Source organism: Muscardinus avellanarius, assembly GCF_963383645.1.
Source record: "Muscardinus avellanarius genome assembly, chromosome: 1".
Taxonomy (NCBI): domain Eukaryota; kingdom Metazoa; phylum Chordata; class Mammalia; order Rodentia; family Gliridae; genus Muscardinus; species Muscardinus avellanarius.
Genome location: NC_137786.1, coordinates 111,514,045 through 111,541,066, shown reverse-complemented (window position 1 = coordinate 111,541,066; position 27,022 = coordinate 111,514,045). Strand labels below are relative to the sequence as shown.

The 27,022-nt window shown below is 44.4% G+C and overlaps 1 protein-coding gene across 5 annotated transcripts in view; it reads left to right on the top strand.

The window, feature by feature from the left end:
• Positions 1–7,536: 7,536 nt before the first annotated feature.
• MACROH2A1 (macroH2A.1 histone) overlaps positions 7,537–27,022 on the top strand; it is a gene marked incomplete at both ends in the record, with an annotated part of 55,623 nt that continues 36,137 nt past the window's right edge. For all 5 annotated transcript variants that reach the window (XM_080694898.1, XM_080694897.1, XM_080694895.1 and 2 more), the window contains one exon: positions 7,537–7,708. In XM_080694898.1, coding sequence (XP_080551024.1) covers positions 7,537–7,708 — 172 coding nt within the window. The remainder of the gene's footprint in view (positions 7,709–27,022) is intronic.

The window sequence follows — 27,022 nt, the reverse complement described above, 5'->3', positions numbered from 1 at the left end:
GCTTTGAACCTGTAATCCTCTTGTCTCAGCCTCCCATGTGCTGAGATTGCAGGTATTCATCACCATGCCCTGCTTACTCTTGGTTTTTACCAGCTGGGTTAGGGGCAGGGAGTAACACAGCTTAGTTTACCACTTCTGGTCCTGGGGACATTATAGCTAACTTCCTTTCTTACTGACAGGCTTGGAATAGATGTGTTTTGGAACTTGTCTCTTAGTACCTTCAGAGTGAATGCCATCTCAAGTCATTTAAAGAAGGATTATTTCAATAAATAAAAGCATGAAGCAAAAACTCTCATGGAAAAACCCAGCAAGAGTCTACATATGGCGTATATCAGAATTGCAGCAGCCTCTGATTCTTCTTTGAGTGTTCCCATGGGTTTGTTATAGACTTCTTAGAACCCTTTTCCTGGAACATGGGCTGGGAAGGGGCAGGAGTGTATGGGACACATATCTGTCATAGGATCCCCCCCCATTCTATAGATTTAGAGGGACACTGGACTTTGCCTCAGCTCTTGTGAATGAGCCTGATGGGTCTACTTGTCATCCCAAAGAATTGTAGTGCTTTTTTGCTGGAATCGAACTTGCCTGGCCTGTGTCTTCCAGTCTTTCAACAGATCTTCCCTGTGAATCAGCTCTGATTCAGGCAATGGGGACAAGCCATGATCAAGAAATGCCAGGCTTTGCTCTGGAGAACTAACATTAGGAGAAAAAATGGCTGTTGGGAGGTTCGTGTAGGAAGCCACAGTAGCCGCCGTCAGGAAGGACAGTAACCTAGCCAGAAGTAAGCCCTTATCTGGCTTGGAGAGGTCAAGTAGAAGTTGGTTGGGTAAAGGAGTGCAGATGGGGACAAGTGTTTGAGTTTTGGGAACCACACATGTAGAACTTGGAAGAAAAAAATAAGAGGACACTTGAGGAGCTGCCAGAGGCTGAGGATGGCTGAAGCCTAGAGTCAGGTCATGCTAGCTGGCCAAACAGGCCAAGTCACTGGACCCTGATCAGAACCACACTTTATCCTAAGAACAGTAGGGAACCATTGAAAGTTTTGAGCAGGAGAGAAATGTGGTCAGGTGTTCTTTAATCTTAGGAATACTTCCCCTATTCAGCAAATACTGAGTTGCTTCCAAATGCTAAGCCTGACTTAAGTCTTAAGCTCTGTAGCTCACACTTGAACTGTGGCGGGGCTGGGGGTGGTACTTGGGGTGGGACCCAGGGACCTTCTACCTCCAGGCTATATCCTCAGCCCTATCCTATTTTACTTTTTACTTGGAAACAGGGTCTCACGGAGTTTCTGAGGCTAACTTTGCACCTGCAAATCTCCTGTCTCAGTTTCACAAGTACTGGGATTATATATGCGCCACCACACCTAACTTTTAACTTTTTTTTCCTTGATGGCTTTCATTGAAGTAATTATATACTCCACAGTTTTCAAAAAGAGAGGAGGCAAGGGGGAAAGTTTCTTATGAAGCAAGTAGATACTAATATACATATGCTATTGAAATGTAATGCGAGTACCTTCAGTACAGTATAGAAAGACACCATACAGTGGGTTGCAGAAGTGAAATTTTATTCCCCAACTGTCTCCTTAAGACTGTTTCCTGCTTGTGATGAATGCTTGCACTTGCATTGGGTTTTGCATTTTCCTGCCACTGTAAGCCTATCACATAAGCAAGATATATGTGCTGGAATAATATGCTTGGTTGAAGATTTATTTTCTATCTCAGTTGGTCTGCCTCTTCTATTTTCAATCCCTATGTTCACTGAGGGTGGACTGTAGGTTCTTTACTTGTCTGGCTCATTTTATGATTTAGTGTTTAATGAATGGAGAGATGTTTTTCCTGATTGGCTAGAGTTACGGCAACAGGTCTCTGTTCCAAGCCAATTGGAACACAGCTTGTGAACCCACCTCTGCGTGATGTTTGTATAGTATATCCACATGCCTCTGGGGACGTACCACCGTTAATCATCTGTTGTGATAGGAGTAAACAGAAGAGAACAACAGGATTAGTGTCTTTCCCTTCAGAATCAAGTGTCTCAGGTTTGCTTTCATGATGGAGTTGATGGGAAGGCGACAAATGCATGTGGATATGGGGGCATTTATCCAGCCTCAGGGATTGGGTTGTGCAGTCCTCCCTCATCAACAGTGATTTGAGCACCAATAGCTCAGATTCCCCTATCCTGGAGCCAGAGGTAGGGCTCTCTGATGCAACTCCCCAGCTGTTGTAATCAATATTTCATTTAGTGCCAATGTATATGTATTCATTGCTCAGACAGTAAGACTTTATGATCGATCATTTTTAGTGGTTTCATGAGTACCCTGATTGTTTAAGGGTTTTTTCTGCTGCACCTATACCAGGAGCCAATGTCTTGCAGTTATGAGGAAGGCAAGTATTTTCCTCTGGTCTTTGTTACTGAGCCCGTCAGGTGGAAAGGCAAATGGTTGCTGGAGCCATAAAATTCTCATAGAGTTGTAAGTCCCTGTTTGACTCATTCCCTAGCTATCAGGGCATTGGAGTGCTACCTTCCCAGGAATCCCTAAGGCGACTCCACAAGCTCCCTGACTTTTGAGAGTAGGATTCCACAGTGTTTTGACCAAGTAGATGTACACAAATAGTCTCAGAAAAGCTTCCTGACTGGTGTCCCACTGGCCATAGCTCTGAGTCCTTGGTCTTTGGAAATGCTACCCTTTGTCAAGGGAACTGCATCCAATGTAAGTGCCAACTAATAAACTACAGTTCATCTGGCATTCAAGTGTCTATTGAGTAGTAGGCAGGGTGGTGGGTGCCTGAGATGCAGTGGTGAACAGAGAAAATTGGTCCATGCCATCAAGACATAAGAAAACAAGTAATGATACAATGTACAAGTGCTAAGTATGTGGTAGCTAGCTTTAGAATTCATATATAAACTGGGTCTAGAGTGGCAGGTTGGAAGGAAGAACTGAAAGCTGTATTTGCAGAGTACTTTGTATAAAATTGAGTAAAGAAAATGTATTAAAGAATAGGGGCAGGCAGAAGAAAATTATATAGCATTTTAAGTTGGGCATCAGCATGCATGTCTGCTGGGGAAACCAGGAATGATTCAGCCTGGGGGAGCTCTGGTTGCTGAACTACTTCAAATAGGGCTGGGGTGGGTGTTTCAGACTGAGCAAGCAGCATATGTTGAAGGGTAGAGATGGGAGTGAACTTAGTCTGCATGCAGCAAAGAATAGGAAGGCATAGCAGGACATCCATGGTCCCTTTCTTCACTTCTACTGCTGTTCCTTGTAGTCGGGGCCTCCTGTTCTCTTGTTCATGCTATTCATGGGATCTTCCCACCAGCATTCTAATTTGCCCTGTGCTATAAGGACAGATTGCATTTTCCCAAGCATGGCTTAGTAACAACTGAGTGATCAGAGACTGGCTGATTACCCAACCATATTTAATCTTTCTGTTTAGCCCCTCTTCGATAGGTTTTCTTTAGGTAAACTTTGAGTGTCTGCAAGCAAGTTTCATTTTTATTGTGATTGGTTTAAAGTTAGAGGAGTTAAAGAGCATATTAGTCTGTTTTCTGATACTATAACAAAATACCAAGGCAGGCTAGTTTATGAAGAAAAAGGTATTTTGGCTATGGTTCTAGAAGTGAAGGTAATGGGGTAACATCTGGTAATGGCCTTCTTGTTGGCAGACCCCTGAGGGGTGCAGAGTATCATATGGCAAGAGACAGGGAGTGCACACCTGTGCCTATGTGTCTCTTCTAGTCTCTACCCCTCTTTCTATAAAGCCACAAAGATTCAATCACAGGGACTCCACCCGAATGACCTTATCTAATTCTAAATATTTCTCACAGGCCCCACCTCTAAACACCAAAGTCAAGTTTCTTTCTTCTCAATACCTCAGAATGGGGGTTAAATTTCAACACAGGAAGCCTCAACAGATGTCAAACCGTGTCTAGTTATAGCACAGAGATCCTTTGAGGATCTTCATGTCCTAGGCTGATAACAGCAAAAGGGCAGCCAAGCTACTATACCATGATGGCTGGCTCTGTCACTGTCATGAAAGCATTTGAGGCCCGCAATAGGGTGAGAGCTCCTGATTAAGGTGATATTTTTGTCAGTTTGACCAAATAGTATAGCTGTTCTCCTGTGAGCAATTGCAAAGCTCTGAGGAGAGGCTGAGTGCTTAGGAAGTCACTTTGTCCATTGTGTGGGACTATCCATCCCTCAGATTAGGCTGCATGTAGGATATGGGTCAAATAGGGCCCAACAGGCTTTGGCTAGTCACTCAGACCCTAGCTTCAGAGTCAAATTTCAAACTGGTTTGCCATGTTACAGAGAAAAGCTATTTTATCTTTTTGTTTTCTTCTGAACAAACAGAGTCCATTTCCCACCTCTCTTGCAATAAGATGTAACCATGTAACCAAGTTCTAGTTAATGGATCATGGCCAGTAGTGGCATGCCTTACCTTCAAACTTGGCCCCTAAAGACCTCCATATACTATCTTCCATGGTGTTTTTCCTTTCATAGGAATCCAGTATTGAAGATATCAGTCAGAAGATGGGAGGGGTCTGAACCCACAAATCATTATGTGTAGGAGATATACCAGCCAATCAAGGAAACTGGTTTTGGATTTTTATTAATCTGTTCTCTGTTACTATCTTGAAATACCTGATGCTTAGTAACTTTACAAAGAAAACTTTAGTTAGCTTGGACTCTTGTGGTTCCAGGGCATGGTGCCAGCATCAGCTTAGTTCTAGTGAGAACCTCGTGGCAGGTGGTATTACAATGGTGGGAGTTCATGTAAGAGGACTAGATGACATAGTGAGATAGGAAGCCAGAGAGCAATGTGACCAGTAAAATTGTTATAGAAGTAGCTGAGGAGGCTGTTTGTGGTTGACTTGGAGCTTGGGATGATGGGCAACCATCAGAGTGGGTTTAGGTGCCTCTGGTATCTGTGGAGAAAGCCTGGTAGGAGGAAAATAGGGAGAGGTAAGGAGCTGAAGCCAGGCAGGGAGGAGTAGGAGAAGTTAGAAGGATGAGAGGGTTTGCAGATGGGTTGGACAGAGTTTGGCTAACACTTAGGTGCTGTGGGACAGACAGAGAAGTAGGGATAGGGTGTCTCCTGCTTGGGTAGCATGGTGCATGATGGCCACTGATGGGTTATTAATGTAGAGGGATTTAAGGTGCCAGTGAGATTGACAGGTGGGTTCTTGTCATAGCAGTCATTTGTAGTAGGCAGTCAGAATAAAACTCAGGGGCCAAGCAGCCAGGTATGAATTGGCATGAAGACCTGGAATTGCTACTTGTTGGCAGTGAGCCTTTTGGCTATAGCCAAAGGATGAAAACACAAGGAGTATCACTCTTTAGGAATAAGTATGTGTGGGACCTGCGAGGACCCAGTGCTGATGATTTCTCTCTGGAAGAGAACACTGTCCACTTCCTACAGAGGCAGCCCTAAACATATATAACAGACCTAGAGGAACAGAGCTGAAGTCTGCTCCAGGCAGAAGGGCATAGCTGCTGGTAACCACCCCTGACCAGAGGTCTCCTCTACTGAAAGGGTGGAGACATCTGGTTGAGGTCTCCTTGTCCAAAGGTATTGGGTTGTCGGTCTGTGAAACACATTTGTAATAAAGTCAAAGACTACCAGGAGACCTGTGACAGCTCTTCCTGAAAGTAGACACATGCACGTACCACTTGCTTCTTAGAATGAGCATGGGAGCTGCCTGCTAGAGATGTTAAAACAGTGCATTAGCCCCAGACATAGAGTCAACTGTTTCCAAAAACTGACTCTTCTGTGTCTCTGTAGCACTATGATCTCTTAACCCTTGGTGCCCCAACCAGGTGCCGTAACTATCCCAGGCCTGGCCACACAGCTGCCCCAGAGTTCCCCAGGTTCTTTGTCAGGCAGATGACTTGGGGTACTCTCAGTGTCATGGAGATGTTAGGTGTGGACCAAGTCTTCAGGGTAAGTTTGAGTGTCAGAGTACCAAGGACTCCTAGCCCTAATGCCTCCATGTTTATAGAGGTGTGGCCTATTGGAACTGGAGAGGCCCACACACCATGGAGCCTACCTCAGTTTCTCAGTACACGGGGGACCTGTCCCTTTGGCTCATTAGTCTGAGTATATATGTATCAAGGAAATTGCAGAACAGGTTGAAATTCCTCGTGTCTTCTTCCAGCACCCTGTGTTGGCCCTTTGAAGCCCTCACCATGATTATTATTTAAATAACTTGGGTTATATATTGCCTTTCTTTCCACCAACTCAGGAGGCCAGGGACCATATCTGCCCAGCTGAATTCCAGAAGCACAAACATAGAGGGACAGGACACTTTTAGTAGGCATCTACTACACTAGCAATACAGTCAGGGGAAGCCCTCCATCTGCTTACAGTCTAGTGGGAGAGATGGGGATGTTCACATTATTGCTGCAGCCTGAAGCACATGGAACTGGGAGGTTGGAATAGCTGGACCTGAGCACTTGCCTGATCCCTCAGAGATGGTTTAGCAGTTGGCAGAGAGCAAGTGTGAAGGATACAGGATGTTCTGGCAAAAGGGAGCAATTACTGCAAAGGCAGAAGGAATCCCCGGTGGCTCCTGTTTCTGAGTTTCAATACAAATGGCAGGAGGCAAAGCTGGACAGATGGGCCAGGCCCATGTGGCCAGAGGTCCTGATTTTCTCTTGGGACTTGTTGCAGCTCTGGTAAGCTTTTGTGCCAGGTCCAGGGCATAATCTACTCTGTGCACGCAGATTGCTGTGCACACAGAGTGCGAGGTAGATTAGGGCAAGTGGGTGGACCTTGGCAGGAGATGTGTGAACATTTGGCTAAGATAGTGATGTGCTGGGTCTAGTCATGTGGGAGTGCTGAGGAGACTGGACTTGACTGGGGACTCTCTGGATGGGAAAAGAGCAGGGAGAGAAAAACACTTCCCTTTTTTAAAAAGACAGATCCCTGCCCCCAGGCCCTGTTGACTACAAGTACTCAGAAGGCCTTTTATTGCAACCTGGCTACATGCCATACTAACTCTTGCAGCTTGCTTTTGACTCTCATAGATCAGGGTCACAAGGTCGAGACACTACTCTCATCTTCATTCTAGTTGTAGGCACACTGTGGTTTTTTTTTAATTGCAGTTTTATTAGTCCCAGTCTCAAGTTTTTAAAATGCAATTAAATAAGTGTAGAACATAACCAAGAAATCTCGTTTTTGTTTTGTTTTGTTTTTTTTTTTTTTTTTTTTTTTTTTTTTTTTTTTTACACCATGAGGCATAAAGACAAGGCACTTAAGAGCAGTCATTGTCAGGGTAACAGTTAAGTAGATGTGACCAGTAAAATTGATGTCATGGTATGAAATGTGCAAAGCTGAGCCTTACTCGGATCAGGTCAAACTGCTTCAACAGAGTGCATAAAGTTGGCTCAGAGGGCTTTCAGCAGCTGAACCAGTGGCATCTGCTGGCCAGACCTGTGCCTGTCAGGGGACTGGAAGGATGTGCTGTCCCCAGTGATTCTGATAGATATGCTTCTTGCCTTCACAGTGTGTTTACTGATCAGCTTCCAGAACCACCGCCATGTCAAGCCGTGGTGGGAAGAAGAAGTCTACCAAGACCTCTCGGTCTGCCAAGGCAGGTGTCATTTTCCCTGTGGGGCGGATGCTGCGGTATATCAAGAAAGGCCACCCCAAATACAGGATTGGAGTGGGAGCTCCCGTGTACATGGCTGCTGTCCTGGAATACCTGACAGGTGAGTGTGCTGAGTCAGCTATAGACACCTGGGCTCAGATTGGTTATTCTGATAGCTCTCCAAGGACTTCTGGGAACTTTCTCTGTTTCTTTTGTTTTGAAGCATTTCAAACCTTTGGAAACGTTACAAGACTAGCTTAATGATTATTTTCAGCTAGATTCAAGTTGTTAACATTTTGCCCCATTTGCTTTTATCTCTTCTTCACTGTATGTGTCTGCACACGTGCATGTTCAGGTATTAATATACATAGATGCTTCTATATTTATTCTGGCTATAGTCCATTTTGAAATTTCTTCAGTTGTCTCAATAATGTTCTTTATGATTTTGTTTGATTTACCTTTCTGATCCAGGATCCATTTCAGGATCATACTTTACATTAGGCCAGTCTTATTTAATCTTGAGCAAGTCCCCAGTCTTGTTTTTAATCTTCCATGACAGTGACACTTTTGGAGAGTCCAGGTCAGTTGTTGTGCAGAATGTCCTTCCATCTGGGCTCTTCTCATGATTGGAGATTCAGGTCTCACTTGGGCAGGAGACGCATCAGTGATGAGTCCTCCTCTGTGCAGGTTCCTTGATGTGGGTTTGTGCTGTTGCTGGTGATGTTCAGCTTGTTCATCGAGCTCAAGTGGTGTCTGCTGGATTTCTGCACATCTTGTATCACAGCCCTTTACCCAGTGCCTATAGCATCTCTTGATTGTATTTTAATCTCTTATTACTGTGGTGTTATAAAATTGAGATTTTTTAGTTTCTTTCATTTCTGCATTTCTTAGGTGACTTATGTAAAGAAGAGCTTCTCTCTGCCCTTTCCTTTTTCTTTTTCTTTTCTCTTTTGTTTTTTGTACTATCAGTGTTGGTTCATGGTTTAGTTTAGTGATTTATGCTCCATTTGTGTCATTACTCATTTTAACGTTCAAATTATCTCAAATTTGACTTTCAAGTTGGTTCTTATATCCTTTTGCCATGTCTCCATTGCTTTCTATATATTTCCTTGCCATCCAACAAAATAAGATATTCCAGTCTTAACCCTGAACTTTCCTCACCCCAGTCAGGGAATCAACTATCTCTCCAAGGGGTTCTTGGTTCTTTTCACAGAGATAAATCTTATTTGTGGCCCCATGAAGTGTGGGAGACAAGTTGGGCAGGGAGGGATGCAACCTTGAATTAGTGAGGAGAAAACCAGGCCTTCGAAAGCATAAACAGCCAGGTGTGGTGGCACATGCTTGTAATCCCAGAGCTTGGGAGGCAGAGACAGGAGAATTGAGCTCGTTTGGAGCCAGCCTCACTGGCTTAAGAGACCCTGTTTCCAAATAAAAAAATATAAAATAGGTCTGGGAGTGTAGCCCAGAAGTAGAAGGGTTTCCAGGAACCCCAGTACCACCAAAAAAAAAAAAAGCATGGACAGACTTGCCTAAAGGCTGAGAAGGCTCCAGATCATGAGGCTCTACTGCAGTGCTTTCTGCCTCCTATTGCTCAATGTACAATCAGGTAGGTTTTGTAGGTGCCAGAAAGTACCCCTGATTCTTGTAGCCACCTCTTCTACAAACAAAGAGGAGAGTCAGCAAGACTGGGGCCTCTTCCAAAATGACACAGGCAGCCTGTTCTCCCAGGTCTCTCAATACTGGAAAGCCCAGGGTTTCCCCAGGGTAAACACAGTCTGGAGGGAGGTAGGTTCTGCATCCTATTGAATCTAGGCATGGGCAGTAATCACTGTGTTCTGTTTATCAGGTGTCTGCACATGTCTTGGGGCTTTTTGCCTTTTTGCTTGGCAGACTCTTAGAGGTGGAGAGCTTGGTAGTATGAGCTTGGTGTAGTTACTTTCAGTATGTAGATTGGAAAATAGGAGCCTAGACTCTAAGTGACACTCCCAGGACAGTTATGTATAGCATTTTCAGTCAGCCAGAGTTCAGGGGAGGATAGGAAACAGGGGACATTCTAGTTCTTACATAGCAGCTGATATGCTGTATGACCTAGGGTAAGTCATTTAACCTCTCTGAGCTCCATTTTCCTCACAACCCAAAGGGCAGCAACTGTCTCTGCACCACCAATTTAGGCTTCTGTGAGAGCCAACAGGGCTCTGAGCATAATGGGAAATCTGTTGTTCTGTGCAAAGCCATCAGCCCAGATTTCTTGGCTTCTGAACCACATAATGTATTTGCCACTCAGGTGTTCATAGACACTATTATCAAGTCAAGCACTGCATATTTAATTTCTTTCCTCTAGCATCTAAGGCATCATATCTCATCTTGCCTGTGCTGTACAGGAAATATGTGTTATCCTTGTCTGTGTCTAGTCAGTGGGCTTGAATTCTGACTCTGATCCCAGTACTCAGAAAGTCAAGGTCACAGAATCCTTTCTCATGGGGCCTGGAGGCCTTGACTCTGTTACCCCCACACTCACTCCATCCCAGCTATCATGGTGTATGGTGGTGATCACAGAGGAGGGTGAGAATGCTTAGAGCAGCCCATCAGTCTACCTTGAAGAGCAGCTCAAAGCAATTCCTTATTGTGGCATCAGCCCCATCAACTCTTATGTATTAAAGAGTAATAGATATTTTTAAGTTTTATGACGTCCTCTAGTGGTTGGCTGAACCTGAGCCATTTCCTTTTGCTGCACATTGCACTGATTCGTTGGCATAACTGTTGCCTTGTTCCTGTCCCTCCACGTAGGAGCTGGCCCAAATGACTTTAGGAGAGTCCTGAGTGGTCAGTTCAGTGCGGTCACTCCTATAGCCACTGTGTCCTGCTGGGAGAGGAGCTGAGCTCTGGGGCATGTTCAGTAAGAACACCCCAATAACAGTGCTGCACACCATGCTAACTGCTCTCAGACCGTGACAGCTCTCAGCTTGCTGGGCTAGAATGTGGGAACACAGGGGTACTTGGGAATTCTGGGTGGCAGTCTGCTCTGAACTTTGGTTTTGGCCCCTGAATGAGAAGGGAAGATGGACCAAGCTTTCTTTCTACTCTGATTACTCTTGTACTGAAGACCATTTCTCATTCACCCCCACACTTATTGAGGACCTGCTGTCTGTCAGGCACGGTGCTGGTGCTGGCCCTGCATGAGCGCACAGGAGTGATGAGGGCAGATGAACTCTGCCTCATGGAGCTCACAGTCTAGTCTGGGAGAAACCAGCTAATCCAGGTGGTTACAGACTACGGCAAGCCCCGGGGGAAGGGTAGTAAACAGGCTAAAGGACAGCTCAGTGACTCTGGTCTGGAGACGAGCTGGCCAGGGTAAGCTCTGAGAGGAGACATCCATTGAGGCCTGGGGAGGAAGATGGAGCCAGCAAAATCGGCAAGGGCCAGGAGAGGGACTTTGCCCCCGAGTCTTCTGTGCTCAGTTCATCTGCTAAGTGCCAACCCCTGCCCAGAGTGTTAGAAGACTACAGAAAGAGGGAGAGGCTGGCTGGAGGACTGGCACCCCAGCCAGTTGGTGTCTAGTCAAGGGTGTGGCCCAGATCTCATGCTCCAACATGAGGCAGACACCTGAGGGATATGCTGCCCATTTATCATATCCTCATTGAAGGCCATGACAGACCTGGCACCAACACATGCCAGATCTGTCCCCATCCCCAAAGAACTTCCTGTCCAGAGACAGGTACAGGCAAGAAACAGGCAGTGATGAGGCAGGACTTGTGAGGCAGGAAATAGGATTGTGAGTGGGTGTCAGAAAACATTTCCTAGAAGCCAGGTGCAGTGGCACTTGCCTGTAACCCCAGTACTTGGGAGGCAGAAACAGGAAGATTGCAGGTTTGCGGCCAGCACAAGTTTAGTGAGAGAATATTTATAAATAAATAAGTAAATAAATAAAAAAGGCTGGGGGTGGTGTAGCTTAGTGTCAGAATGCCCTTGGGTTCAATCCCAAATACCACAGGGAAATATAATACTTTCTAGAGGATATTTTAAGGAAATCTGACTCCAGTTCATGAAAACCTTGAATCCTCTCCTGTGAGCTAGCACAGTGCTGGCATTGCTGGGTTGTAGGAGGTATGACATAAACATGTGGCAAGACTTTTGCCTCCCAGAATTTTCATTGATGTTGGGGGATTTGGTCACATTTAAGTGGCATTTCTCCATAAGATAGGGTTCTGTGGCTGAAATCAGGGGATAGTTAGATCCACACTACCTGTTTTGAGATGGATGTAAGAATAACAGTGATGAGTTACTTAGCAAGGGGGAAAAAAACCTGTTTAAATTTGGAACCACTGAATAAAATAGCTTTCTGTACCACAAGGCTCATCAGAGCCTTAACATGTAGTATAATTGTGAATCCCCAAAGGAAGGAAATGCAAGCTGTCATAGTTTTTAAGCTTTTACTATAAAAGGCTTTCAGGGGATACCTATATAAATTCTTTACATGACACAGAATAGAGAACACTGCTGTGGGATAACCCATAAGGCTTAAGTGAAGAAACAAGAAAGTCATCTTAGAGAATGAGATTATGCCTGGCTTGTCATGTCATTGATGCTCCAATCTGGATTAATAGCCAGAAAAATCTGGGTCTTTCTCCTCTATATACATAGGGTATGTAAGTGAGGCAGTCACCCTGGAAAGCCTTATGCTTATTCTGAGTCACTCATGCCCTAACTTGGGGGACGGGCTCTGTGCTAGGCTCTAGATTCTACATAAGAGTTCCTACCATCAGAGAGCTTACCTTGGAAGGAAGATTATTTCCAGCCATTCAGTCCAAGCTCTGAGATAATAGGCCTAGTTTCTTCATAATGATACGCTTTCATTTTGTCCAGAAAACCCTATTACATAGTCTGATCACACACCTTATTCTATTAACTTACCTTGTCTTAAGCCTGTAAAAGTGAAATCCACCTGAAAAGGATTTCTTGACATTAAGCAGGATAGAAAGCACTGGCTCCCAGCTCCTGAAATTGACACCTTTAGCATACCTTCCTTCCCAAGGAGACCCCTCATTTGGAGCAGAGCTAAGCTCTGGTTTGTTTAAAAACCTAGTGTCATAGCATTGTATTCCTACCTCTCTCAGGATACAACTATGGCTAGAATTTTTTTCCTGCCCTGCTTGGATCTAATCTATAAAATGATGCCGGGTGTGGTGGCGCACGCTTGTAATCCCCGCGCTTGGGAGGCTGAGACAGGAGGATCGCACAGGTTCGAAGCCAGCCTCAGCTACTTAGTGAGGCTCTCAGCAACTTAGTGAAACCCTGTTTCCAAATAAAAATATAAAATAGGTCTGGGAGTATAGCCCAGAGGTAGAAAGCCTCTGGGTTCCACCCCCAGTACCACCAAAAAATAAATAAAATAAAATAAAATGATGAAGGCATCTGAATTTGCATATTCTAATCCCTCCCATCTCCCATCTCTCTCCATCACCCATGTTTTAGACCTTGGTCTTCCCTTTCCTATCTCTTGTCAATGACCAGAACCTCCATATTCTTCTAACAAGCACCAAGCTTCCTCTGATAATGAATTCTATTTTTTTTTTTTTTTTTTTGCAGTACTGGGGATGGAACCCAGGGGCATTTTACCTCGGAGCTACACCCCTAGCCCTATTTTTATTCTTTATTTTTGAAACAGTCTCATTGAGTTTCAAAGGTTGCCAAGGCTGTCCTCGAACCATAGTCCTCTTGTCTCAGCTTCCCAAATGCTGAGATTACAAGCATGCACCACCATGCCCACCTGAATACTGTCATTTGAAACTGCCTTTAGGTTCTTGGCTAACTGTTGTGAAGTGTCAAGGCCAGCTCCTGACCTGGAAAAGAAGTACATTCCTCCTGGTGAACTTATGGCCACTTTCTAGACTGAATGAGGCTCATCCCTTGGGCCTGAGTATATCCTACAATAAAACCCCAAGGAGAAGGAATGGTTGTTAGAAATACACCCTTCCATCTGGTTCTGACTAATAAATGATTGCACTTATTCCTCGCTTCAGCTTGTTTGACTTCTGATCTCTAACTCAGATCAGATGTTGCATATCCCTTTGGAGTTAGTCATCAGGCCACAACCTGTCCCCATCCCTGTCTCCTGGAGTTGAACCAGAGGGTCCTATCCTGTTGGCAGCACACCCGTTAGACTCATACCCATTTCAGCCAGCATCCATCATGCTTGGCACTTCTGATGTGTGAGAGAAGACTCTTACAAACTTGGAAGATTGGGATAAACAAGGCCTACAGTTGACTCTGTCATAATACCTTGAAAATGAGTCCCAAGTCCCTTTATCATTTTCTATCTGGGACACCCAAGTGTGTCCTGGACTCAGACCACTAAAAATAGGGCAGGAAGAAGACAGACTTGGATCTTTGGTGCTCCAAGGTCTTTTGGCTTCCTATTCCCCTGTTTGCATTAGCCCCCTGCACCCTTTAGACTGATGGTTCAAGCCAGGACTCAGCTGATGCTTACAGCATCTTGGGGATTCATGCTGCCCAAGACTCATGGCATGGTGCTTATTGGGTTCTTAAAGCCATTCGTTAGCCTCATTTTCCTTAATTAGGAACACACACACACACACACACACACACACACACACACACACACGGAGACACTGAAGTTGAAACTAGTGTAGGGTGCTAGGTACCCAGTGTATGCAGACTGTATTTGAATGCATGTTCCAATTTCTGGTTGTGTGAGTAATTTGTATTTCAAAATTTAAAAAACTAAAACTCACTCATAATTCTACTGCTCAGAGATGGAAGCTAGCACTGCATACCTGTTGTGTGTATGTGTGTGTGTATACACACATACACACACATATATATATTACACATATATATATGTAAAAAGTGGGTAGTTTGTGTTCTAATTATTAACATTCATTATTGATGATATTCACTGATAACCAATAACAAAGAATCATTACTGTATATAATCTTACAAAGATACCTGTGAAGTGATTAGGCAACTCCATCAGTTCTTTAATCTCCTAAAAGAATTCGTGACTCCAAGTTGGTGAACATATAAGGATCACTTAAAAAAGACTCAGTTCAGCACTGTGTGCCTTTGATTTTTCCTTAATGATGTGGTGTCCTGTGGACAGCACATTAACAGACCCAGGTGGGTCAGGCTATAGGGCTTGAGACTACAGCCTGGAAGCCACCAAGGGGGCCATCCCTGGATACTTCACTGCCTCATCCTCAATGTCCTCAGTGCTACTTGCGGGCATGCTTCTTCCAGGGCACATGAATCTGCTCAAGCTGAGATTTTTTTTATAGTTCTTCATTCAGTCGTTCTAAAGTGTTCATGAAATTGTCCAGGAGAGTGCAATGTGACCTAGGCCCCCTCTGTGAAACATTGGTCCCATTTCCTGCTCAGGGGCAGGGGTTGGACTATGACACTTGGATCAGAAAGAGTAAAGGCCTTCCTGCTTCTTATTGCAAATATTTTCTCCCAGTCTGTGCTTGTCTTTTCATTCTCTTTACAAAATGTGTTTCACAGGGTAGGAAGTTTTAGTTTTAATGAAGTGCAGCCTATATGTTATTTCTTGCATGGATGGGCTTGTGATTGTGGTCATCACAAACCCAAGGTCATCTTGATTTTCTCATTTGTTATATTTTAGGAGTTTTATAGTTTTGTGTTCTATAATTAGGCATATAATACATTTTAAATTAATATTCACAAAGAGTTTAAGGTCTGTGTTAAAACTTTTATTTTGGCATGTTCCAGCACCATTTTTTGAAGCCCTCATGACTTTTTTGAAGATAATCTACATTACTTAGAAATCTTTAATGGTCAAAGAGCCTCATTGTTTCATATCCCTCATGATATCCCATACAATATTAATATGCAATTTTTATTTGTGCCATTAAGCTCAAAGTTAAATTTTTATTTAGTGCTTCATCCATTCCTTCTAGAGTCCTTCTAAAAGGTAGGAAAGTTCTATATTAAAGGTTCTGTTTTTTCTTTAGCTAATGGACAATCTCACAGCACCATAAAACCTGTTTCTGGTTTCAGACAAGGAATAGGTATGACCAAAACTAAGTGTGCCTTCTTTTATCTAGGTCTTTAATCTGGGATCAGTGTACTTTTGATTGAAGTATATCTTTTAGAATTTCACTTCGTGAACATCTTTTGGTGGCAAATATATACTTAGGTTGTTTTTCTTTTTGTGGTGCTGGGATTGAACACAGGGGCATCCTACCTTTGAGCTATACCCCTCGCCCTATTTTTTATTCTCTATTTTGAAACGGAGTCTCACTAAGTTGCAGAGGTCCTCACTAAGTAGCTTAGGTTGCCCTTGAACCTCTGATCCTTCTGTCTCAGCCTCCCAAGTACTGGTATTACAAGTGTACGCCACCACGACTGGCTAGGTTGTTTTTGAACATGTCTTTGTCTCATCCATAAAGTTTTCAGCCATTATTTCTTTTTCTTTTCTTTTCTTTTCTTTTTTTTTTTTTTTGGTAGTGAGGACTGAACCCAGGGGGTTCTACCTCTGACTTATATATACCCCAGCCCCCCCCCTTTTTTTTTACTATTTATTTTGAAATAGGGTCTTGTTAAGATTCTGAAAGCCTCACTAATTGCCAAAGCTGGCTTTGAACCTGTAATCCTCTTGTTTCAGCCTCCTAAGTATTAGGACTGAAGGTGTGTGCTACTCTACCCAGTTTCCATTATTTCTTTAACAGTGTCTGTTCTGGTTTCTCTTTATGGAACACAAATTAAACATATGTTAGTGTTTTACTCTATTTTCCATATCTGTTAATCTCATCCATATTTTTCATTCACGTCATTTTTTATTTTTCTTTTTCCTTTTTTTTTTTTGGTGTTACTAGAGATTTAACCCAGGGACATTCTGCCTCTGAACTACACCTCCAGCACTGTTTTTATTTTATTATTTTATTTTTGTAGTACTAGGGATTGAACCCAAAGGCATTCTACCACTGAGCTACACTCCCAGCCCTATTTTTTATTCTTTATTTTGAAACAAGGTCTCACTAAGTAGCTTAGGCTGGCCAAAAACCTGCAATCCTACTATCTCAACCTTCCAAGTACTGGGATTACAAGCAAGCACCACCATGTCTAGCTCATTTTTATTTTTGACTACCATGCCTGGTTCATTTTTATTTTTGAAACCATCTCACTAAGTTGATGAGTCTCACCATTAGCTAAGGCTATTCTGGAATCTGCAGTCCTTCTCTCTCAAGTACGGGATTATAGACATGCACCACCTCACCTAGCTTTGTATTACTTTCTTGATATTCCTTCTGATTTGTCTTCTAAAACTGTCTTTCAGTTTATTAATTTTCTCTTCAACTATATTTGACTGATTTAGTCACTAAATTTTAAGTTTCAGTTATAATACTTTTATTTTTTAATTCTTTTTTAATCTGCTTGGTGTTTTCTTTATAGTCTCTTGTCTTCATTTCATTTTTGGCTATCTTTTTCTTTAAAGAAATGTCGCATGTTATTTTACTTTCTTTTAAAAATAATTCTAATATATAAAGTCTTTATGAGTCTATTTTTGCTAGATTTTAAATCGGGAAAACCTACCTCTTTCCAAGGTTATAAGGGAATGGTTTTATGATTTTGAGTAGTTGTTTTGTTTCTTTTTTTCAGTACTGGGGATGGAACCCAGGGGCATTCTACCTCTGAGCTATACCCCAGCCCTATTTTTTAGTATTTTTATTTGTTTATTTTTATTTTTATTTATTTAATTATTGGTGGTACTGGGGTGGATCCCAAAGGCTTTCTACCTCTGGGCTATCCTCCCAAACCTATTTTCTATTTTATTTGGAAACAGGGTCTCACTAAGTTGCTGAGAGCCTCACTAAGTATTAGCTGAGGCTGGCTTTGAACCTGTTCTATCCTCCTATCTTAGCCTTCCAAGCGCGGGGATTACAGGTGCAGAATTTTTATTTTTGAAGCAGGGTCTCACTGAGTTATGAAGGGCCTCACCAAGTAGCTGAGGCTGTCTGTGAACCGTGATCCTCCAGTTTGCGCCTCCCGAATGCTCATTACAAGTGTGCACCACCACACCCGACCTTGAGTAGTATTTTTTTTTTTTTTTTTTTTTTTGGTGGTGGTACTTGGGGGTAGAACTCAGGGGGTTTCTACTTTTGGGATATACTCCCAGACCTATTTTATATTTTATTTGGAAACAGAGTCTCACTAAGTTGCTGAGCGCCTCACTAAGTAGCTGAGGCTGGCTTTAAACTTGTGCGATCCTCCTGTCTCATCCTCCCAAGCGCTGGGATTACAAGTGTGTGCCACCACGCCCAGCTTGAGTAGTATTTTTAATGGTTTCATTTGATACAATTTATTTTGAATCATTTGGAATTTATACTGATTTATGGTGTGAGTTAGGGATGAACTTAATTTTGTTTCATGTGTCTACTCAGTTGTCCCAGCCTAATTAATTGAATATTCCATCTTTTCCCTGGTGATCTGAGATGCTACCTTTATCAGACATGACATTTCTAGATATAATTAGGACTATTTCTGGGCTTTCTTTTCTGTTCCATTGGTATGAGCACTGTGAGGTCTGGCTGGAGAAGACTGGGAACAAAGAAACCCAAGAAACAGCGTGAATGCTAAGAAAAATATCCCTAACCATCCCCCTGCCTCCCAGACCAAATTTGGCCTGACTCCAAACCCACCAGTCAGCAGGTTACATAACTACTTCTGCCCTCTCTCCATTCTTACACCCTTAAAAAGCCCCAAGTCTGTAAGGAAGTAGGCTTCTGACTCTCATGGATTCTTTCCCTTATCAGTTGCTCCCTCTCAGGCTTTTATTCCAAATTAGGCCTATTCTTTGCTGTTGAGCTGTGTTCCTTTATCCCTAGATTTTCCTAACAGTTGGTCCACCTGTCTTGTTATATACTTTATGTTTCTCATATCTGCTAGGTCTTTCATTGTCTTTTGTTGAATTTAATTATTTTCTTCAATAAGTAATAATAGCCATGTTAAAATTCAAATGAGAACAGAGTATACAGTGAGATGTGTATCTTCTTCCCAGTTCATTTATACAACCTGTTCTCTTCTCAGGAGTTTCTTATAAATCTTGTATATCTTCCTAAAGATATATTTTCCAAAATAAATCTACTAAATGAAATGCCAAAAAATAGGATAATGTATGTTTATGTGGTATGCAGAAGCTGACTTATTTACATTTGAGCCAAGATCTTGGTTGGGAATATCTGAGGGTCTTTAACCCTTACCTCCCTAACACCCTCACCCCCCCCCCCCGCCTTTCTTAGCCAAGCTCAAGTTTCTCAAGTATCAAGGCTAGACCTGTCTGCATTCCAGGCCCATCTGGTCTGCTTTCCTCTGGGATGGCAGCTTTATAGTTCACATCGTCTGCTGTGGATCCTGCTGTTCTAATATGGGAAACCAGGCCAGTGCCTTGGAGAACTTCCCTGCACTTCCAGCCTTCGTCACTGCCTGACTACTGCCATGCTCGGTCCACTTGTTTAGTAATTCATCTGGAATGACCTACTTGTGAGAAAACTACCAAGCCCTGACCAAGTGTTAGGTGCCAGGCTGGGTGCTGGGTGGTTAAAAGACTCATTGTTGATTTCCACAGATATGAACTGAGGGCCTGTAGTGCCAGCCATGTCAGAGATCATATCAGTGACCTCAAGGCTAAAATTGTGTCTCCCTGCCTCTCCCTCATCTATACTCAGCTCCTGACAAAAAATAGTTTCTTATTGAAGGATAAGGAGACCAGTTAGAAGGATGATGAATTTCAGGAAGAGAAGAAAATAGTTATGTCAGATTCTTTCAGGAAACTGATGAGTGCTAAACTAGACCCCTAGATTTTTTTAATATACTTTTTTGCAGTATTGGGTATGGAACCCAAAGGCATTGTACTTCTGAGCTACACCCCAGCCCTAGTTTTTAGTCTGTTTGTTTGTTTATTTATTTATTTATTGTACTGGGGGTGCAACCCAGGGGCTTTTCTACCTCCAGGCTATACTCCCAGACCTATTTTATACTTTATTTAGCTTCGAACCTGTGCGATCCTCCTGTCTCAGTCTCCCAAGCTCTGGGATTAAACGCATGCACCACCACACCCAGCAGTCTTTTTATTTTTTGAAACAAACAGGGCCTTACCAAGTTGTGAAAGGCCTCCCTAAGTAGCTGAGGCTGTCCGCGAACCATGATCCTCTGTTCTCTGCCTCTCAAATGCCGGGATTACAAGCATGCACCACCACGCCTAGCTGACCCCTGGATTTTTAAATGAACCATAATTAAGGTTAACATGTGGGCACAGTGGGCCACACCTGTGGGAGGAGAAGCACGGGGGCAGGGCAGCTGTTTATGGTAAACAGCAGGGTAGGAGCCTTGCAAGGCCAGTCTTCTGCTCCATTCTTACAGCCACTAGGGAAGTTTCAGGTACACTGAAAAACAGAAGTGGCAGGGCTGCCCACCTGGTTAGAATTGCAGTGTCCGGGAAGGCACTACCTGTACCCCAGTACCATAAGGAATGGCTTCTAAAAGAACTACTTATTTGGAGGAGTGAGTCAGGATTCTGCAAATATCTTTCTCCCCATAAAACATCAGTGACTGATGGACCACATCGTCAGTCCTCTTGCTCTCCTTCCTCAGCCTGCTTGCTCTCTTTTTCTCTTTCTCTGGGGTGACTAGATACTGGAATAAAATATCATGAAAGCAAAAAGCCACTCCTGAGGGCTATAAATAAGTTCAAGCAAGAAGACAAAACCAAAGGGTATAATCACAGTCAGCCTCCCTCTGTCTCTTCCCACCACCCACTTCAAGTTCTTCTTGCCAAGAAGATGACATAAACCCTCCTCAGGTTTGCCTGGTTACCCAGTTCAGCCTACAGTTCTGATTCCAGCTCCCACCTTTCCTTCCTTTTTTTCTTTCCTTCCTACCCCATCTCCCTTTTTTCTAGGTAGGTGTGTCCTCCATGTAGTGGCTAACAAGCATGGGTTCCTGGTACCCAGAGCTGTTTTTCTTAGAGGCCTGCAGTGGTGTCTGGTGCTGAGGTGTCATCTTGGGGCTATAACATCACCTCCATTTGTCTACATGGGTTGCTCTGGGTCTTTGTAGAGGATTCATTCCCTGTAGGGCTCCCATTTCAGGCCTCCAGAGCTGGGGGAGCCATGTGGAAACCCAGGGCCTCTGGAAATGGCTTTTCTCACCATAAATATTCTGACAGATGCTCCTTGTAGTGATTGGTATCTGAGGTAGTCTTTGGCTAACATTTATCTGTTGCCTCTATAAATCTAGATATTGACTGCTAAAAGTCAGTATCTGTTGTTCATTCAGAAAATGAGGGCACCTACCTGGAGTAGCATCATCTTCCCACCCCACCCCTTAGCCCCAGCAGTCTCTTCCAGAGTCAGAGGCTGTTGCCTATTGTGATATTGGAGTGTGGGGGAGTGCTTTTGAGTTCTAAGTAAAAGCAGAGCAGTTTAAGTTCTAGAACACCCGCCATATACTGAGCACTTAATTGTGTGCCAGGCCCTGGTTAAATGTCTTACAATGGATAACACTGAATGCTCACACCACCATTTTGCTTGGTAGGAAGCTGAGGCGCAGTTTGAATGGCTTCCCAGAGCCACGCAACACAGTGACCATCTCCAGAAAAGTAGTTTTCACAGGCTCCCTGCTGGGGCTGAACCCTGCTGGGGAGGTTAGAGAAGGTGCCAGTGGACACCTCAGAAGGTGCGCCCACTCCCCAGGGATGGCTCCTGTTCTCGATGAAGCCAGTCTGTGGGGACAGGTTACTGCCAGAGTATGTAGTATGGGCCTGAAAAGCTGGAGACATTCTGGTGCCCTCCCTAGGTGGGGAGGGCAGATGTTCAGTGGATGGGCCTTGAAGGACAGTAGTCATGGGCAGGATGAGAGAAGCTGAGCGCATGCAGGGAGATGGGTGTGAGCATGTGTTTGGCATAGAGAAGAGACAGTTTGGCTGTCAGAGGCACTGGCACCGTGTAGCAGCAGAAGAAGTGAGGTGCTAGGGAGAGCATCTGGGTGGCCACAGGGCTGTCTGGGAGCCCTAGCAGAAGGCAGTTGGACCCTACTTTGCAGGTATGAAGAAGGTATGTCACATGGTGCTGGGGAGGGACTGGAGGGCAAGATCTGTTTTGACCTATGTCCCTTCACTGTCCCCTTAGAGGAGTCCTGGATGACAGAGCTAGGCAAATGCTTAAACAGGTGGCCCTCAGCCTCAGGAATCCATAGGACAGACAGGACTGAGGACCCTGGGCAGTACAGTCTACGCTGGTATCCTCATCTTTGAGAACACACTCACAGTGGTTTTGGGAACAGTCGATGTGAAAAACAACCTGGAAACTTTCCTGCACTCAGAACCTTTCCTGTGAGAAGCAGATAAGCAGGCTGGGCCCCAATACAAGGTGGGAGGGTGCCTGTGACTGCAGTGCAAAGGCTCGCTGGGGCAGCACAGAGAGTGCAGCTGTCTGCTACTTCTCACCATGTTCTTCACTATTTGTGTGGTAAAGAAAATACAGAAGATAAATCTAATAGCTCAAAAGAGGACAGAGCACAGTGCCTTGCTCCGTAGGCCTGCCCCTGCTGCCAGTCCTCCATTGCCAGGGTGCTTGTGCAAGCATGGACTGCAGGCACGACTGCCCCCCCCCCCCCAAAATGGCAGCGAAGGAACGCACCTTTCCTTCCATTTTCCCCTTTAAAAGTGCATCTGGGGAATGGCATTATGACTATGCTCTAAACGAATTTCCCTTTTACATTATTCTCTTCAGATCTCTTTATTTCAGCGGCCATCTCGATTGTTAACCTTCCTGAGATGAATTAAGAACAAATGGCTGTGGTTTCCCATAGTAAAATCAAAGATTCACATTAGCCATTTTCTCATAAATTAATTTGAGTCCCGGAAAGCAAGTGATGGGTGGGGCAGAAGGCCCTGCCTGCTGCCAGCTAGGTCTGGGGTTAGAACAGGTTTCTCCAGGCCTTTCTCCTCTGCTCCCCTTCACCCTGGGCCTCAACTTCTGCTGCATCAGCAGCTGGCTCTGGTCCTTCCTCTGCTGTGGCACACCCTGATGGGGTCACACAAGAGTCCCAGACCCCGTACCAAGACAGAGGCTGCCTGTGGGGCCACTCTGGGTGCTGTGTTCCATCAAAGCAGGTCTGGCAGCACTGAGGTTAATCAAGTTCAAGTGCATTTTTTAAACATGTGTAAACTGTTAAGTGTAACAGCAAAGAAAAAACTATGGGGGAAGAAACACCAGGTTTTCTGTTGCTTTTTCCCCTCCTTTTGCTTTTCACACATTCATCCAGTTATTTAGATAGAGGAAACCAAGATAAAGAAAGTATAGTTGTTTTTCTTAGTAATCAAGGCTGCTATATATTTTATTTTTAAGTAAAGGGTGTGGTTGTAGTCTTGGTGATAATAGCTTGCATTTGTCAAGTCTACTAAGCATTACTTGGTAACTCATTAAAATTCGTGAGCTTTACAGACAGAACATAATGATATTTTGGCCTTGTCTCTCAGCTAAGTGCAGGGGCTGGGTCACAAACCCAGTGCCTGACATCAGGCTGCCTCCACTACAGTTGGGCAGGAGGTTGCTTGGGCAGAAGAATGGGTCTGGGAAGCTTTCCAGATGGGTACTGGGGCAGTGTACCTGGTTGGTGCATTAGAGTATGTTAATGTTTGCCAACAATTACAATATATAACTCTTGTTAATGTATATAATGTAAATGGCATGAAAGACCCTGGGAAATATAAAAAACCTCACCCGATGGAACTGACTTTAGGGATCCCCAAGTTAAGCTGTGTTTCTGTCTTTTCGGAGACTTTGTGGGAAGGTGGAAGACAGGACCAGATGCTGCCTCTGAGACCCTGGGCTCTTAGGCCTTCTGTCAGACTCAGGACCATCTCCAGGGAAACAACAGAATGATTCACTATCAAAATGCCTCCCATTTGAGCCGGGGGTGGTGGCACATGCTTGTAATCCCAACATTTGGGAGGCTGAGACAGGAGGATCGCAGTTTAAGGACAGCCTCAGCTACTTAGTGAGGCCCCTTGCAACTCAGTGAGACCCTGTTTCAAAATAAAGAATAAAAAAATAGGGCTGGAAGTGTAGCTTGGAGGTAGAATGCCCCCTGGGTTTCATCCCCAGTGCCACAAAAAAAAAAAAAAAAAAAAAAAAGAGCCTCTTACTTGACACAGGAAGTACTGCCTTTGATTACTACAGTAGGTTTACTTTTTCTTTGTAATGCCTGATTTCTTTGAGGCCCCTGGGACAGGCAGACAGGAGGACTTTGCTGCAAGTTCAGTTCCTGTTGCCTCCCACCCAAAGTTAGATGGGGATAGAGGATTCTGGGATGTAGCTGCTAGTATTTGGGGTCGCCAAGGGAATTAGAGCAGGCTGTGGTGTGGTCAGGACACAGGAAGCTCTTAGCAATCACCCTCCGATTGGGGTTGATTGGGTTAAGGCCTTATGGAATGGTGTAAAACAGTTCGAACTCAATGAACTGCTGATGGAAGGAAGAAGAATCCAAAGAAATACAATAAACAGATTCCTTGTCATGTTGTTGGCTTTGTAACAAATATCTGTTTTCTCCTTGGGATTACATGAACATTTGCTTTCTTTGATTTCTGGTCGTTATTCTCAATCTTTCCTTTGTTAGATGAGACGCTTCAAACAGCTCTGTAAAAGCCCTGGCTCTTTCCTCTTACAGGGTTTGTGTCTGGAGTTTGGCGCAGCCTTCCCACATCACCTGTTAGCTGTTAGGAGTCTAATTCTGCAAACCATGACTTCATCTCCCTAAAGGAAGATAGATGAAATGTTTCCAAACTATAGATAGAGTTTAGTTCAAAATGTTTGTGCTGGTTGGGGGTTGGGGTCCTGAGCCTTGGTCTTAGGCTAAACTTGAAAAGTAGACCTGTCAAAGATATTCATGTTCAGACAGCTGGTCTGTAGTCAAAAAGGCTGCCAAATCATGCCATTATCCAAGGCTGTGAGAATCTTGTCAAGTTGCCTTAAAATGATCATGTTCAATAAGATTGGGAAACAGTTGGCCCAGGGCTGCCCCTGTAGCACTTGCTGGTCTCAGAAAAGTGAAAGTCACATTGCTGGTTCTGGCCACCACAGAGCATGGGCCAGGTGCTCACTAGTTGCTGGATATGGGGCTTGACCATGAGTGGGAGCCAGTACATACTTGGGTGTCATGAAAATCAGATCCTTAAAAATCCTAAAAGAATAGGTAACAAGTTTGCCAGTATTACTCATTCAGCTTGTCCTCTGTGCCGTTTTTAACTTGGAACCTTGCCACATTTAGAATCCTCTCTAAAGCTGACCCCAAGCACTTTGGGCCCCGAACTAGCCCAGTGCTGCTCATTGGCAACAGTTTAAACTGTCCCTGGCCAAAGAAGACTAGGATCCAGGTGGTGGAGAACCTGATAAGGGGTTCTGTTTCTCTTCCTCCTTGTTGCTCTTTTCCCAGGTTCCCCCTGTGTTTTGGTTACAACCTCCAGGGCTGTGAGTCCTGAAAATCGCTCTAAGAGAGGTTCCGAGGATTGAGCTCTTGGAATCACAGAGAAAAGGGTTGGTGCTTGTATTTCTGGTATTTTCCTAGTTCTCTTTCTTAGAATCATTTTTCTCTTGGACTAGACAGCGGCAAAAAAAGAAAAGAAAAAAATGAGAGACCCAGAAAACCTTCCAAAATGGGGAATGAACTGTTGAGTAGAAATGTCTCAGTGTAGGAAGGTGTGGGCTCCATTGAAGTTGGGCAGGGGCAGAAGCAAGCTCCTGGCTAGCCTCAAGGCAACCATAGGGGCTGTGGACTCTACCAGGGGAGGAATGCAGTGGCAGGGGCCACAATGAGCCCAGGCCCCCCTGACTCTGCCCTCATGTCCTTTCCAAAGCAGACAATCACTTACTGGGGAAGAAAACTTTATCAGGACATCTCTGTTGGTGGTCTGTGCCCTGCCCCAATTCCTTGGCAGTCAGTCACCCTTTCCCCCTCAATCCCATGAACACAAACACTCTCTGGAGAGCAAATGGAAACTGCCTTCTTGTCAAATTGCTGACACTTTGGCCTTCTCCTCTGTAGTAGGCAGACCTCTCCTAGAGAGGAAAGGTCTTTATGACCTCTGTTTCTAGAACTGGGCTAAAGATGAAAGGGTGGGTATTCCTGACACGCAAGGGGTGAGTTCATGTACTGCCAAAGGTCCTGCTTTTGTTGTCAGTCAGGATGTGTCCTCCACCTTCTTTGGCTGCTGTAAAATGCTCAGGCCCTCTGCCTGCCGCAGTGCTGGGTAGGGTGGGTATGGAGCAGGACCCTTGTACAAGGTGTGTCTCTGAGGTGCTGTCTGGTGTGTGCTTTGATGCTGGTGTTACTGGGCTGCTATCTATCTGGAAAAAAATGCGAGACTAGACAGAAAAGAAATCCCTTGTCAAGCAAGCTGGAGTGTGGTCCTGTGCCATCTTTCTTGTTCCTACTGGACACAGCTCCTGCCTCATTCCCTATGGGGCTGCTCTTTGGCAGTAGGGGACTAGGAACTGAACAGTCATCTTGACCTGTGCAGATTGCTGGGCTTTACAGAAAGAGCAAAGTTCCAGGCTCCCTGGTAAAGGAGGCATTGGAATACACCCTTGCCCTGCACTTTCTAGGGAGCTGGATGCTCCTGCCCCTCACCCTGCATGTGCATGTCACTGCTCTGTGCTGTCCCAGGTGGATCTAGTCTGGTATCTCTGAATCTGAACTGAATTAGCCACATGCCAGCACTTGAAACACTGGATGGAGACGGGCCCGTCTTTGCTGGCACTGGGACACACTACTGCTATCAGTGATCAGGAAGTTGCAGTAGACCTGCCAGGTAGGCCATCTGCCTCCACCATTGGCAAACTTCACTGTACTGAGTCTGAGGGACCAGCCCTGTGAGGTTAACAGGTGATGGCAGGACACTTGAGCCCCTCTGCTGGTTATTGCCATTAAGTACTGGCCAGTCTCCTTGCTGGCACTCATGGCTCTCACCGGGGTGAATCCCAGGCAAAAGTCCCTGGGGTCCTCTCCTTAGTGCTGGGATGCACAGTCCTACAGTGACCTCCCTGCTGGCCTGGAAACATTGGAGAGATAGGGGACTTAGGGAGCCTCTGTGTCCCTGCCTCTAAGCACAGGGCAGTGTGTATCAGAGTAGTGATGGTTGAGCAAATGCATTCCTTGATTTAGAGGAAAATGTCCTGTTCCAAGTGTCACTGATCCCCCCCACCCCTTGCCAATATGAGAATGTTCACAAGTAGCCAAGCAGCTTTCCGACTTTACACACATGTAGCAGTTTCTTACATGGGGTTCAGCTTTAGTACCTCTTAAAAAGTACATGCCATATAATATTGTACATTTCAAATACACAGTTTTCATGCAGCTAGCATTTTGTCCCTGGTTATTTAATACATTTCAAGTACTGAC